The 16,295-nt window shown below is 48.4% G+C and overlaps 1 protein-coding gene across 1 annotated transcript in view; it reads left to right on the top strand.

Annotated features, from left to right (window-relative positions):
• The first annotated feature begins 643 nt into the window (after positions 1 to 643).
• LOC125130732 (synapsin-3-like) overlaps positions 644 to 16,295 on the top strand; it is a 128,002-nt gene continuing 112,350 nt past the window's right edge. Inside the window, exon 1 of the mRNA XM_047786452.1 lies at positions 644 to 1,099. Within this exon, the coding sequence (XP_047642408.1) occupies positions 789 to 1,099 (311 nt within the window). The 5' untranslated portion in view covers positions 644 to 788. The remainder of the gene's footprint in view (positions 1,100 to 16,295) is intronic.

Below are 16,295 nucleotides of genomic sequence, written 5' to 3' on the forward strand. Positions count from 1 at the left end.
CAACACATCCACATACAAATTCGAACACAATTTAGTCTACAGCTATATATTCTTGAAAATTTGGAATATATAGGCAAGTGGAAAGAAAAAAAAAAGAGCCATGTAGTCACGTTATCCAAATATAGTCGCCGTTAACATTCTGATATCTTTTCTTTCCAAAGTTTTGTTATTTCAACTTTTATGGTTTGTAGTCATTCTGTACCTATGATCTTGTATCATGATCTTTTAAATTACAACATGAATTTTTTTCTATGTCATTAAAATCCTTGCTTGAAGTTCCTCTTTTTAATAGCCACATGAGATTTCACTGAAGGACCATGCTGTAGTTTACACAGTCATTATCTGTGGTCCAACCTTGAGATGCTTTCCAGCATTTTGCTAGTGTAAATCATGCTGCGATAAATGTAGTTGTAGAAGAGGCTTTTTCTGTAGCTTCGATTTCTTTTGGGGGATTGAATTCCAGAAAATGGGAATTGTAGGTTAAAAGGGTATGCTCTAATTAGGTGTCGCCAAGTTCCTTGCCAAAAAGAAGTCCCTCTTTACATTGTCCACAGCAGCATGAAGGACAGGGCATTACCTGGTTGCTCTTAAGGGGCTAAGGTTGTTTCCACTAATGTGTTTGCTGGCCTGTTTCCACAGGTGAAAAAAAGACAGCTGCAGCTCCCTTGTGTGCGGCTCCCCTGGCTCTTCTGGCCTAAGACCCTGCCACTCCCTCTACCTGGCAGCCTGTGTTCTGGGCCTCACCTAGACAGTCTGAGTAGGAACAAGCCATCTCATCCATCACAGCCATGAATTTCCTCCGGCGGCGCCTCTCCGACAGCAGCTTTGTGGCCAACCTACCTAACGGCTACATGACAGACCTGCAGCGCCCAGACAGCTCCACCAGCTCCCCTGCTTCCCCGGCCATGGAGAGGAGGCACCCCCAGCCCCTGGCAGCCTCCTTCTCCTCTCCAGGATCCAGCCTTTTTAGCTCCTTTTCCAGTGCCATGAAGCAGACCCCACAGGCCCCTTCTGGGCTCATGGAACCTCCGGGTCCCTCCACGCCTGTTGTTCAAAGGCCCAGGATCCTGTTGGTGATCGATGATGCCCACACAGACTGGTAAGCAGGAACCTGCAGGTGCCCCCACCGCAGGGCAGGAGATGAGATGGGGCTACCTCACTCTTGGGAAAGAGAGGGGAATTGCTGTGAGAGGCTCTGGTATCAGACTAGCAGGAAGGAGGGACATCAATGCCAGGCATCATGGTAGCTACCTCATGCCACACTCTGTCCAAAGGGCTTTATATTTATAGGTCTGCAATATCTCACTTACACATCCAAAATCCAAAAAGCTCTGAAAGCTAGAAAATACTGTATAATCCATTTGACAGTAAAGCCTAACCTGAAGGAAAGTTAGACTGTGATAGTCATTTCGCCACTCACCGTGCTTGTTCATACGATTCGTTGCAAACATCTATATGTTTGATATAGGGTGCTACCCAGAGCCCACTGAAAGTATCATATAGTATATGGTAGATGCACTATATTAACTTTCTAAAAATGGGAAAATGGGAGTTCTCTTGTTGCGTAGCAGGTTAAAGATCTAGCATGTCACTGCTGTGGCTTGGGTCACTACTTAGCTTGGGTTCAGTCCCTGGCCTAGGAATTTTTGTATGCTGTAGGTACAGCCCCCCCCCCCATTTTTTTGAAATGGGAAGCTTAAAATCAGCAATACTCTTTCAATTTTCTTAACCTGTTTCAGCTTTAGCCATGATCCCTCATTAAATGAGGTTGCTATGAGAGTGAAAGAAGCCAACAGAGGCCCACAGTCCTTACTGGAAACCCTCCAGACCAGAGTGCCTGAGTTTGCACCCCTGCTCTTCCATGTACTGGCAGTCTGGTTCCAGAACCTGTCCCCTTAACAGGAAAAGTGGGCATAAATGACATCCCTTCCAGCCCCTTCTCAGGCACTCCCAACCCTGATAGATGGTAAGCTCTTTGGGGAGCAGAGACTGGACACATGTATCAAGGTCATTGTAGCAGTAATCCCATAGGTAGTTACTGAGCACTGATGGAGTGCAAGTAACAGCCTTTGGTACTCAGGTAAGTAATGAACAGGCCCTGCACACACAGAGCTGCAGGTGGAGGATAGGCATCTCTCCAAATTTTTGGTAGGGAGAGATGATAAACATTATCAGTCCAGTTGGAGACAGAATTTGCAGTCTAGGAAGTAAACCCCAATGTGGAGACATGAAAGCACTGTCCAGGACAATTCTGACAGTGGATTATGGATGGCCATGGGGGCTGGAGGGCAAGGTTTCACGCATGTGCTTCCAAAGCTGCCACAGTGGGCATCCGGTAAATGTGTATTACATGAATAAGTTAATCACTCCGTTCTCTTACCATGCCAGATACTTGGTTATTCTAACATGGGTGGGTATACTCCCACTGATTCCTTGACCAGTTAACTCAAGTTGGGATGGTTGAACCTGTACTTTGGAGTGGGAAACATTTACAGTTTATAACATATTCAATATAGTCAACATTAAAGCATATTCAGTGGGTTGACATCAGCCTTTATTTTTCCACTAAGAAATCCATCTTCACCAGGGGTGTCCTGTGCCTGGCCTCTGCTCGGAGCCAGTCTGAGTTGTCTTCAGTGATGCTGTTTGTTTGAAGGGTCTTATATGAAGCCTGTTTATCTCTGCTTATGCTCTTATGTAAAGTACCATCTTTAAGGGGTTGATTTCTGTGGAGGTGTTGCTTCCAGGCACCCAGGCCTGTACAGTCATGCTGCTGATCTGCCTGGTAATCAGAATTCCTGCATGGCCTTGGTAGTCCTCTGTTTCTCTTTAACCCAGTGCTTGACCTTGATTTTGAGTGTTCTCTCCTGATTGTGTTATCCCTGGCTCAGTCAGGGTTTGCCAGAATATGGTGATGAGGGCTATTTGTCAAAGACAGTTACTTCCTGTATGGAGGCTGAGCTCATAAATGGCAGCATGGTGCAATGGTTAGGAACTCAGACTTCAGAACTACGCTGTCTGGATCAAATCTCATAAGAGCTGTAAGAACTTTTAAAGTGACGGCACCTAAATAGGAATAAAATAGTGCCAAGAGTTAATATATGTATGTAGGGTTAAAATTTGAGTTTATGTAAATGTTTAGGATGTGTCTAATAGACAGTAAGTGCTATTTAAGTGTACATTATTATCACAGACTATTGTGACCTTCTGCACAATATTAATTGTCTTGACAGCAGGCCCTTGTAGGCATGTGTATTTAATTTCTTTATGCTCAATATTGGGCAAAGTGGATTAGGATTTACCCCCATTGTGCTAAGGTTTTCTGCTGGTTACTCTTCCCTGCTAGCTCTCAGATAACAAAGTTGGGTCTTATTAGTTAAACTCTGTTCCCTCGGTGCCCATGGAATATGGAATATGGTGTAGGGGCATAGTGAATGAGATTGAAATGCCATGAATAGCCCCAGCCAAGTAACATTTAAATTTTAACTTTGGTCTTCCATCTCTCCAATCTACAGGCATGACTCGTGTGAAGTTCAGGGTGTGCATTGTGGTGGGGGACACAGTTTTAGCCAGAGGAATTTCTCACAGTCTGTTTCAATCATGCCTTATATGCCCATCAGTTAATTACGTATTGAGAACAGCAGTCTTTTTCTTGCCTCTCAGTGGGTAAAAAGTAGAAATGTGAGAAACTGAGACTCATTAAGTCGCCTGGAGGTTGGCTCTGCACTCACTGGATGTTTGTGACGAGACTTCCTGCCTGCAGACTTACCAGCTTCTCGTATAGAACTCCATCAGATTCTTTAAGAACCCTGCGAGCCTTTTCAAATCTGTTCCCAGCTTTCCAAATTGACGATGGCTGCCTTAGAACTTCCTGAAGAATTCCTTAAGGATGCCTGTCACCCCATACCAGGAGTAGCCAGCAGGTGGCGGGCCAGCCCCACTGTCTCTGCATAGCTTTGGCAGAGCCTGACTCCCTCGGGGTCAGCCTCCTGCCCAGCCCTTCCTTCATTGTGCGAACTGTCTCCCCAAGAGGAAGAAGTTGTGGAAGGCGGAGAAGCCAGCTCACACAGCCCCTTTCTTCCTCCTTTGAGATGATAATGAGGGGGGAGATGAACCACTGTCTGGACTGAGAGTGAACCCACCAGGAACAATGCGGCTTCCTTTTCTCCCTTGTCAACCACTGTTCCTTCTCTCTGTCATCTCTTTCCCTGTCCAGGACCCTCTTGCAAAGAATCAGGTTTCTTTGGGGTGAGAGAGTTTCAGGAACTTCCCACTCTTGCTTCCTGGCAGAGGCCAGCTTCCAGACTCTCTGAACCAGCCTGGGGCCCCCAAGGATGATCTGATACTCTGCCTGCGAACAGGGTTGAGGAGTGAGGGAGAGGGCTTTTTATCTTCTAGGAGACACAGAGGCCCAAAGCAACCTTTGTTGGGAAGAAGGACTCATAGCTGAGCATTTTAAGATCCCACCACCTACTGGGGTTGCCACAAAGGTGAGCCTGGCTACAGCAAGGATGTTGGAGGCCTTTGGACCAGGCCTACCCCCCATTAAGGTCTGGCTTAGTAGTAGATATGAACTAAAGCCAGTGCTCTGCTTTGGGAAGAGGGGAGATCAGTCAGCCTTGAGAACTCCAAGGGAACGGAGAAATAAATGGGTTTCATGGTCAGTTTTCTTCACCCCTACTACCTCTCCACTCATTCTCTTGCCTAGAATTTTCTAGGAGTTTCACTCATTCTGGGCCTCTAGTCTTGACTTCCCCTCCTGGTTATCTTTCATGTTACCCTCAGTAACAGCTTCCTGAAATACTCATCTGATCAGTTTCCTCCCAAACCCTTTGGTGGTACATCATTGCCCTTGAGTTCAAAGTCAAAATGGTAAGCATGTCTGCCTTCCTTCTAGTTCTGCCTCCAGCTCTGCTTCCTGCTCTGCTGATTATTCTGTAGGAATAGCAAATGACTTGTAGTTTTCAAACACACTTCCTTGCCTTAGCACATTTTGTTTCTCAATACCTGGAATACCCTTCCTTATCTCGTTCACTGGACCAATCTCCATCATCCTTAAGAACCTCCCCAGGTGTCATTTTGCTGAGGGCTTCCCTGACACACCTACCCTGCCATCAGCGCTAATAACTACCACCTTTGATAACTTAAAATATACTGTATTATAATTGGCTTTAGACGACTGTCTCTTCTGCAAAAACAATACCTGTGTCCCTCATGCTCAACACATAGTAAATTTTCATTTAGCAAATGCCACTGTGTTCAACCCAGTCCAATCAGGGTAACCTTTATTGGGCATCACTTTACTTTAGGCGTCAGCAATACAGTAACACAGTTGAGGGGTTTCCAGTTTTACTCACCCACGTATGTTCCAGTATGTAGGTAGAATAACTGTAAGGCAGCTATTTGAGATTGTCAAAAAAGAATGAATAGGCAGGTTTTGTTTGTTTGTTTGTTTTACTGTTACCACAGGATGTATTGGAACCCCAAAGTTGATTTTCGAAATCAGAACATTGAATATGACCAAAAAAAGAAAAGAAAAGAAAAGAAAAGATTGTTCATAACCAGGCTCAGGTTGGGTTTACCTCCCTGCTCTCAGATTCACCTGCCGGGTCTCTGGAGCCTGAGGGGCTTAGGGATGGGGATGTTAGGATGAAGGGAACATAGACTAGCTAAGCCTTGGCCCCCACCCCTTCCTCTAGTGGCCTTTGGAACCCTCTCCTCCTCTCACTTCACCAGCGGCCCTTGTTCCCAGGATGTCTTCTATTTTCTTTCTACAATGACCTATTGTTAACTTCCCTTTTATTCTCCACCCTTCCCTAGAGTTTCTTTTTTCTTTTATTTGTTGAGGAGGAAATGAAAAGGTTTGAAACACCCCTTAGCTGCTTTCCTTCCAGCCTGGAGTTTGTGAGGCTAACACCATCCTACTAAATGATGGTTAATGATACTCATTAAAGCACCTTGTGCATTTATAGATTCACTGAGGGAGTTATTACGCTGTGTGATAATTTGTGTCCTCACCACTCCCACCCCTACCCATGCCTACTTGCTGTCTTTGTATCCCAGTGCCTAGAATAGGGCAGCAGATAATAGGTGGTAGGAAACGCCTGTTGATTGAATGAGTGATGTTGGAGGTAATGTTATTGGTAATGACAAGGGTGATGGTATGACAGTGAAACAGAAGAGTGGTCTTTGTGGCATTCTTCCACCCTCTTTCCCCTCTATCACCTACTACTCAGTCCAACAGAAAGTCACACTGACCACAGTGAGAGCATTTACACCATGGAAATTGGCAAACGCTACAAACCAGGGCTTTTAGGTCTCCCCTGAGAGCTGATTGTTAAGCATTAGCCAACACATTACTGCTCATTGCACTTCCTGATTTTCCTGGGGAGCGTGTTACAGGTGAGGAAGCAGAGCACAGAAAAACCATGCACTTGCTCACGGAGCCATAGCAGGAGAGTGGTAGGCTGGGACTTGAGTGAGACTAACTTTTTTTTTTTTTTTGCTTTTTAGGGCTGTACCTGTGGCATATGGAGGTTCCCAGGCTAGGGGTCCATCAGAGCTACAGCTGCCGGCCTACACTACAGCCACAGCCACAGCAATGTGTGATCTGAGTCGCATCTGCAACCTACCCCACAGCTTATGGCACTGAGGGATCCACTGAGGGAGGCCAGGGATTGAACCCTCATCCTCATGGATACCAGCCAGGTTCGTAACCCACTGAGCCACAACGGGAGCTCCTTAAAAGGCCTTTCTGATGGTGACCTGCCTCCTGCTGACCAGGGCTTCAGTGTTTGGCATGATGTACATGCTGAAAAGCCTTGCTTGAAAAATGAACACACAAATGAATAAACCATGAGCTCCTTGGGAATGAGATCATGACCTCATCCTCGTATGGCAAACATTTGTGTACTTCCATGACCGGACCTCGTGCTAAATGGTTTTCATAGATTCTCTAATTCAATCCTCCCAACAACAGTATGGAGTACCATTACTGTTTCTCATTTTATGAATAAGGAAAACTGAGGCTCCAAGCCCAAAATGAGAGCAGGCACCAGCAGCATCTGAGATCGGCTCAGGGCGTCCAGCCGACAAGCCTGAGCATCCCTGTTCTCTTGTCATTCTTCCTTCTCCCACTGGAGCACAGTCCCTTGCATGCTGTGTCAGCCCACAGGGCAGGGCTCTGGAGCCTTGCATGTGTGCACAAACCCGCACACACTCGGAATCTGAGGGCGACAGGAGGGAACAGGTGGCAGGTCTCTTTGTTAGACCCCAGTGACCAAGCATAGGATCCTGGTGACCTCACCCTCAGAGGAAAACGTCCACCTCCAGCCAGGTGGCCCACCCTGCTGGTGCCACAGACAGCCAGAATGTTAAGGTGCCAGGAGAAGAGGGGGTTCCTATTTCCATCCAGACACCTGTGAGCTCAGGCTTGGAAATTGGACCCATTTGCCGAAATTTCCCTTGAACTATTTTCCTCCTTTTAAAACACCAAGGGAGCTCCGACAGGGTCTTTTCTCTTCTTTTCCCTGTATTTTGATATTAAAGATACGATTTCCTAACATATGGCTGACATGTTTCCCCAAGAGCATTAAAAATGGAAAAGAAGATAAAACATAGAGAACTCAGGGCAGGCAGGTGGGAGGTTGGGACTGAAGTGCCAGCTCTGCTGCTCATCCTCTCTGTGGCGTCGGCTAAGCTGCCTTACCTTTCTGAGCCTCGGTTTCCTCATCTGTAAAGTGGGCTCACAGGGAGGTATGAGACTCCAGTGAGAGCACTCTGTGCCTCTCCTTCACAGGCACTTTTCAGTGTGACAGTTTATTTACCTGTAATACAGTTCTGCTCTGGAACATAACCTCCAGGAGGGCAGGGTTTAGGCCTCTCTTGTTTAACGGCTATATCCTCAGAGCCTAGCCCAGTGCCTGGAACTTGGTACAGTAGACTAGATGGAGGATTTAATTAACAAGAAAGTGGATGCTCTTCCAAGGCTGTTATTATTGTTAAGGGGAAGTTCAGGATTCTGCCCTGGAAGAGAGTCTTTCTCAGGAAGCACTCAGCTGCCCCCAATGTACAGAGAGTAGCAGATACTTCTGTGCTAATCCCCAGGCTCCCTCCTCCTTCCTGCCAAGCTGATAACTCAAAGCCTCCAGCCTTCACCTGAGAGGTTGAGCTGCTTCCGGCTGCTTGAGTGAAGGTGTGAGGACTTCAGGGTGTCTTGGCAACCCCTTGAAGCCTTTCCATGGCCTAATTGGTCCCAGGGTGATCAGGACTCTCTGCTTCTCACTGTGCCACCTTTAGAGAGGTTTAAACTCAGAGCTGGCATCCCCAGTAGAGACTTTTGGGTAGAGTTGCTAGATTTGGCCAATAAAAATATGGGATCCCCAATTAATAGTTAGATAAATAATGACTCAGTATAAGTATATCCCATGCAATATTTGATATAGATTTATGCTGCAGAATTATTTGTTGTTTATTCAGAATTCAAATTTAACTGGGTATACCTTAGTTTATCTGGCCATCCTACTAATGGAGGATGGCACTGAGAGACAGTGCCCAGCTCTGCTGATGCCAGCCCAGGGAGAGGCTGGCCTTTGCACGTCCTTGCCTTCTGGTTGGGGAGCCAGGCCAGGCCCTCCCAATCAATCTCATTCTAAGGAAGCAGCTTTCCCTGCCTGTGATGAGGACTGAACAGTCTCAGTCACCAGCAGGGCAGGAGCAAAACCAAGTGGACAGTCTGGAGGCAGACGGGCCTCAGCCCCTGTTCTCTTTCACTTATGTGACCTTAGGCAAGTCTGATCTCTGAGCCTCACATTCCTCAGCTGTAAGGCAGGATCGTGGCACATCTAACTGTAAAGTTAGAGATGATGGCATGGGTGGGGCTGGTACAGGGCCTAGCTGCCATAACAGGCATTGAAATGGTCACTGTTATTAACAATTAATTGCAATCACTAATTGCTAGTGAATATAATAGTGCTGGGAGCCAAGGGAAAGGAAGCCACTTGGCATGTTTCTCAGTTCAGCTGGATAGGCTGGAGGGCTGTCTTCCAGAAGCCCTGGAGGAGGGGTGTCTGGTTGCTGGTAGGCTGGCACACTCTCTACTCTAAAGATGGCAAGATGGGGGCTGGAGTTAGTCCCCTCCTCCGTGAGTTTGCCAGAGGCTCAACGCAGGATACACACCTCTTTGTTGAAGACATTTGCTCTAGGATACAAAATCCTCACAGCTCACTCCACCACTTCCCTATCCCTTAAGACTCTCCTTGAATGAGGGCAGGCCCTGCTTGTTTCCTATGGGGAAATCCAGGGGTGGAGGGAGAGCGAGCTAGGAAAGGCCTGATGTGGGCGTCTGGCCACCTTCCTACTCCCTTCATTTGCTGATTTGCACACACCACCCCATGCCACCTGGAGTGGCACTGGACTTCTGGATGCGTCCTTCCACTCTGGCCCCCCTCCCACTCCCCCCTCCCTCCCGTGGTGCCTGGGGCAGGAGGGGCCTCAGGCATTCCCCAGCAGCCTGCCCTGTCGCCTGGACACCGGTGCCGTTTTCCCAGGCCCGGCCCCTTTTATCAGGGGGACAATGTACGCACACAGTGAGGGCCTTGTGTGGCACCCAGGCCCCGAGCCCTTTGACTTGAGGAATTTTTCAAGTGCTGACCTCTCTCCGTGAGGTCTCCCCGCTGTCCAATCCTGAGGCCTCTACCCCTGCGGCTTCCTACCCGCTCTTGCAGGGAGAGAGGGCGGGAGGGGAAAACAGTGAAGAGTTGTCTCCTGCCCTGGTAGAGTCTTCACCCTCTGAGACTGTGGCTGGGAAATCTGGGGGAAATGTCTTTGAGCAGAAGGGAATGTGGGGAGGAATCTGATGGATGCTGTTTCTTCCTAAGTTCCCCCTTCTCTGCTGATGCCGACTGAGATCTTTCCTCTCTGGGCCTCCGTTTCCATATAAATCAAACAATGACAACAGACTAAGATCATGGTCCCCAAAAGACTGTTTCCATCAGAATGACATTGAGACTATCAGGCACCACCCTACACCTTCTGTATTAGGGATTTCTTTGTTTGTAAGAAAAAGAAATGACTTTGGCTGACTTAGGCAAAATGGAGGCTTCCTGAACGTATGTGAGGGGCTCACCAAATGAAAAGAAAACATGAAAACCCAAGTTTCAGAAGGATCAGGACCCAAGGTTCCACCTGCACCTAAGAGGCAAGGACTTGCGGACAGTGTAGAGAAGTCAGCTCTTGTTTCCTCCCAGCCTTTGTCTCTCTGCTCAAAAATCAAATTCCTAGGCAAGAACAAACCTGGCTGGTTCTGCAGTGAGTCCTGGGGACACTTGGGAACAGCCCCACCAAGTCTGTGTGCAAGAGGGAGGCTTGGTTTTATGAACACAAATGGAGATGGAGATGCTGCTACTAGGAGTCAGAATGCATGCAGGACCCGTAACACTAGGATGTCCCCCTAGAACTGCTGAATCAGAATAACTAGAGGGGAGCCCAGGGAACTATTTTTTTTTCTGCTTTTTCAGGTGCACATGTGGCATGTGTAAGTTCCCAGGCTAGGGGTCCAATCAGAGCTACAGCTGCCACCCTACACCACAGCCACAGCAATGCGGGATCAAAGCCACATCTGTGACCTACACCATAGCTCATGGCAACACCAGATCCTTAACCCACTGTGCGAGGCCAGGGATTGAACCCACATCCTCATGGATACTAGTTGGGTTTGTTACTGCTGAGCCACAACAGGAACTCTGGGACCTAATTTTTTAAGTAATAAAGAGCAAAGTTTAGAAACCATTGAACTAGAGGACCAGGTTCACATTGGTTCCCAACTGGTAGCCAGTGGGGCCGGTGGGACAAACAGAGAGAGAGAGGCGTGCCAGCTCAGTATAGCAAGTGGGAAAGTCATCCAAAGACCAGCTGGGCTGCCCAGGGAGGGAGTGAGACCCTTGTCACTTGCAGGTAGTCCAGCACAACTGGAGTGGCCATTTGGGAGAAATGGTGCAGAAAAGGCTCAGACTCTAAAGGGGTCAGCCTACAAGTCCTTAAAGGAGTCTCGGACTTGAAGTTTTTCATCTTTGCCTCTCTGGCTTTGTGTCTCAGTCACTTTTCCTGCCATTGCCCTGCTTTTCTCTGAAGAGTTCAGCTGCTGTGAGTCTTCCCTTATCCTCCAAAATGTGGTTTTTTAGCTCAGGTTCTCCTCTTTCAAAGGAGCCCCTCGGACGCCATGGTCTCTCCTAGCAATAGCTGTTCCTAGTCTTCCAGACTTCATCTGCCTGGTTGTAGCCTTGTGCTGGAGAGGCAGGTCCCTGGGCAGAGGCCAGCCTCATTACAGAACATCTCTCCTCTTGGGGCCTGTGGAAGCCTGCCTGGGACGTGTTTCCTCTGCAGGACGGAGGCTGTCTGATGGCAAGAGAGGGGATGGTGCTTTGTGTCCATTTTCCTGACTTCCCACCTTGGATTTGCAGAAAGGCAAGGGTGTGGGCTTCCTGGAGATTTGCACTGAGCTAATTGCCATCTTCAGAATGAAATTAGTTACATTAGGGGTTGCCTGTGCAGCTGCTCACAGGAGGCAAGGTGGTCAGTGAGTGAAGGGGCAGGTGTTAGGAAAAGGCACAGGCACAGAGAATATTTCCCTGCTGTAAGGAAAACAACAGCACCAGCTCTATGACAAATATATCTGCCACTTGGTTCTGGCTACAGAGAGACAACAGGGAGCAGCAGGGACTGTCAGGTGAGAACTGATGCCCCTCTGAAGGTAGCAGCGGCCATCCACTCAGCCAGTTTTTGCAATTGTGGGAATACACTGGTGTTGACGAGTTACTGATTTTCAAGGGAAGCCAGGATTTTTCTATGAATATTTTCTATGAATTTTCTATTTATTTATTTATTTTTTTTTGTCTTTTTTTAGGTTGTTGTTGTTGTTGTTGTTGCTATTTCTTGGGCCGCTCCCGCGGAATATGGAGGTTCCCAGGCTAGGGGTCTAATCGGAGATGTAGCCACCGGCCTACGCCAGAGCCACAGCAACGCGGGATCCGAGCCGCGTCTGCAACCTACACCACAGCTCACGGCAATGCCGGGTCGTTAACCCACTGAGCAAGGGCAGGGACCGAACCCGCAACCTCATGGTTCCTAGTCGGATCCGTTAACCACTGCGCCACAACAGGAACTCCTGAATTTTCTATTTTAAAATTAAAAGTGGGAGTTCTCACTGTGACTCAGTGGTAATGAACCCAACTAGTATCCATGAAGATGCAGGTTTGATGCCTGGCCTTGCTCGGTGGGTTAAGGATCTGGCATTGCCATGAGCTGTGGTGTAGGTTGCAGATGCGATTCAGGTCTGGCGTTGCTGTGGCTGTGGCTGGCAGCTGTAGCTCCGATTCGATCCCTAGCCTGTGAACTTCCAGATGCCATAGGCGCGGCCCTAAAAAGCAAAAAAAAAAAAAAAAAAGTATATCATTTAAGTCTAACAAAAAAAAAAAAAAAGACTGTGGACTATGAGTTTTGCCTCTTGGCAGCTTTTGATGAAGAAGGCAGGAGTGGATATTCCTCATTTGGCTCTGTCTCTCAGCTAAATTGTAAGCACCAGAGTGACAGGGGGCTGTTTTGTTCAGCACAATTCCTGGGAACTAGCACAGTTCTAAGCACATAGTAGACCCTGGATGGATGGATGGGTGAATAAGTGACGGGCCCCACATGCCCTTTCTTTCTTTCTCTCTTTCTTTTTTCTTTTTAGGGCCACATCCTCAGCGTATGGAAGTTCCCAGGCTAGGGGTCTAAGCAGAGCCGAAGCTGCTGGCCTTCACCACAAATTCTTGGAAACCCCAGATCCTTAACCCACTGAGCAAGGCCAGAGATCAAACCCACCATCCTCATGGATACTGGTCAGCTTCGTTACTGCTGAGCCACAACATGAACTCTGCCCCACACCCCCTTTTTAAATGAAATGCAATATTCCCATGGTCCCCTCCTTCTCATTCTCTTTATACCATCTAAACCTCTTTTTTTTTTTCCTGGATGATCAGATATTAACCACTTGCACCTTGGTATGAATTATCTTTTAGTGTCTCATCTTTCCCATGGGGATTTCCCTAGATTGGGTTCTTAATAGATGCTCATTTAATGTTTACTGAGGGAACAGCTTAGCCTTATAAATGTGAACTGGCTTGGTAGAGTGAAGGCAGTGGACTTTTAGAATTTTGTGGGAATGAAGGTGACACAATGTTGTGTCTTTGGAGAGGAGAGGGCATGGACTGGGAGGTAACATTTTAGCATGATCTCTGCAATCAGGGTGAGTGACTGACAATTTTACCCTAAAGGCTGGTGCTGGGGAGGAAGAGGAGCTCCCAGAGGGCAGCCAAGACAGGTTTCCATTCTGCTAGACATGAAGCAGGAGTTCCATTTAGAACAAGGAAGATGCTGCCACCGCCCTCCTCTTGGCATGAGGAAATGCTATGTTACTTCCCCAGCTGTTGAAGGACAGGAAGAAAAGAGATGAACATTAAACACCTGCCATGTGTCAGGGATATCATAGGGGGCCTTATGGCAGACATGGCAATGTACTTATTTTTGCAGATGAGACTGGGGCTCAGGAAGGTTGATGTTTGTCTGAGGCAGCCCTAGGAAATAAATAGCAGAGCTGAAGAGGACCTGGGTCTGTTCTGACACTAGCAGTGCCACCCACCTCTCTACCTGAAGGGTGAAGTATGCCCCAGCACCCACCAGTGAGCAACCCGCCTGCTGGCACGGTTTTGGCAGGTCTCCAGAGGCCTTCATATCTTTGTCCTCACTTAATTCTCATGACTCTATGGGTAGCTCTTCCCATCCCCACCCTGTAGATAAGGAAGCAGAGGCTTGCCCCAAATCATGTAGCAGGTGCCAGAGCTGCCAACTCAAATCTAGGTCTTCTGATACATGACTGTCACTCATTTTTCCTGCACATTTAGGGACATGCCCTAGGAAAATTCATCAGCCCCCTGGGCACCTCCAGTGTTGCCCAACTCATTTGTCCTTGTTTGTACCTTTCACACAAATACACACACATCCAGACCTTCTCAGATTCATCTTGGCAGCCTTTGGTCCTGGCAAAGGATACGTACCCAATATTGGATGGATGGATGGATGGATGGATGGATAAATTGGACCACTTTGCCAAGGAAGCAGCCCAGGCCCTCAGACTGGGCTGAGTCCATTTCTGTAGGCTGAGTGGTTCATTGCTCTTTATGGGTCTCTCCCTGCTGTTAGGTAGTAAGCCCCCTGAGGCCGAGAACTGAGTGATCTTCCCTGTGTATGTAGAGCCTGCAGGTTTTGGCACACAGTAGATGGTTAGTACAAGCGTATTAAGTGTCTTCCAAAGAAGCTGCCCTGACCACCCCAGGTCAGATCTCCCTGCTCCCACATCCTACCTTTAACCGCATTCATTGCATTCATCATTTTCTTTTCATCTGGTTAGTTTCCTGACTTTTCCAAGAGCCTGTTAGCTCCACAAGAACAGAGACTGTATCAATCTCCCCTCTCCAAGCCTAGTAGGGTGCCTAGTCCTTACGGGGCTCAGTAAATAGTGGTTAAATGAGGGAGTGAATAAATGATGTGAATTGCGACCAGACACCTGCCCATACAAATCTTCCTTATTGCTATCAGAAACCAGTGGGGAGACCTCAGCACATCCTGTGGCTTGGGACCCTAGTCTGACCAACCTTACCTTCACAGATCCCTGTGCAGGTGTGAGGAGCCTTGTTACCCTCAGAGGGTGCCCCCCCCATCCTAACTCACTGGAGCCCCCCAGTTGCAAAGAGGTATGACAAGGCTGTCCTGTCATTGGTGGGCCCCATCTGGGAGTGGGAGGGGACCAGGAGTTTTAGTTATTCTTGGGAGTAAATAAATGGAGCTAGAATTGTATCTCTGAGTTGGCCCTGCTTTTGCCACACCTCCACCCATCCAACCTGGCATGTGCCCCTCCTCATCTTGCTAACTGGGAAAACCCTGAGGGTGTCCACCTTCAGAGTTCTCCTATGGGGTCTGTCATCCATCTCCCCCAGCTCTGTCCAGGCTGCAAATGTGCAACGGACATGTTGCAGTTGCATCAGAAACATGAAAATCTGTTTCTAGAGCCAGATCCCTGCCTCCCGCTACCCCCCCAACAGGCAGGGCTGTGCCTGAGACAGAACTTTCCTGACCCCTCTTCCCTGGTAAGGGCATCGCCAAGGCCTAGCCACACTGACTCTCCATCCCAGACGGATTTATTAGAAGGATGCTGCTTGGACACAGGTGGATCCTGTTTGTGCTAATTCTCCTCTTCCTTCTGCCCCTGCTACAGCCATGAAAGAGCTCGGTATCTCTCCCCATAAATCTTGCTCACACACCACATCCCGCCTCCCCAAACCAGGGATTTCCCACCCCAGGCAGCACTGGTTTTATAATATTCTCCTTCCTGGTGCCTCTGATGTGGCAGTAAAATATGAGACCACCCACAGAGATGGAAGCTTTATAGAATCAAGAGCTCCCCCCCACCCCTTCCCAAGGCCAAGGACTTGACTGATTGGCCTGCGTATTCAGGGAGCTCATTATGAGGATAACATATTAGGGCATTAGGAAGAGGCCTGCATGAGGGAAACAGAGCCCTCAGGCACAGTGGGGTCATCCATTTTGCCTGAGGTCAAATAGCCAGGCAATTATAGAGGCAGCAACCCCAGCCCCCAAGGCATCTAGAATTCCAGACCATCCCTACCCTTCCCTCTGCCAGACAGAACTGTTCAGAGGCTGCTCAAGCCTGAATGAGCCCCAGGCAAGGAGGCAGCAGTCTGTGTGGCCTGTCAGGAGACAGACTTCTGACTCCCGGCCAGGCAGGGGGATGGACCGCCTGACCCTCAGCTTCAGCCTGAGTCCGTCTGGCAGGCCCTGCAGTAAACATTCCAGAGATGGGCAAGTGTTTCTTGCCCAAACAAGTGTTTCTCCTGGGAAGGTGAGGCCCATGGAGGCCAGAGCTGCTTGGGTGGTATTGGTGTAGGGCGGCATGCTCTGGGTTCCCAGCTAGGATCACATTAAGGGCTGCTGGTTGTGCATGTTGGACCCTGAATGGTGACCCCACTTTGTGATGGGTGTGGATTTGTGTGTTACAACAGTGTACCAGTAGATGGCAGTAGAGCACCTGGAGCAGGGGATGCCCCATGGCCTCTCCCTGGAAACATTATTCATTTACCCAGTCAGCAAACATTCCTTAGACATGTGCCTGTGCCCTGGCACGTTGTGCCGGATACTGGGGATTCAGTGAGCACTGAGACACGGTTTCGGGTTTCCAGGAGCTC

This window comes from Phacochoerus africanus, chromosome 7 (assembly GCF_016906955.1).
Source record: "Phacochoerus africanus isolate WHEZ1 chromosome 7, ROS_Pafr_v1, whole genome shotgun sequence".
NCBI classification, from domain to species: Eukaryota; Metazoa; Chordata; class Mammalia; order Artiodactyla; family Suidae; genus Phacochoerus; species Phacochoerus africanus.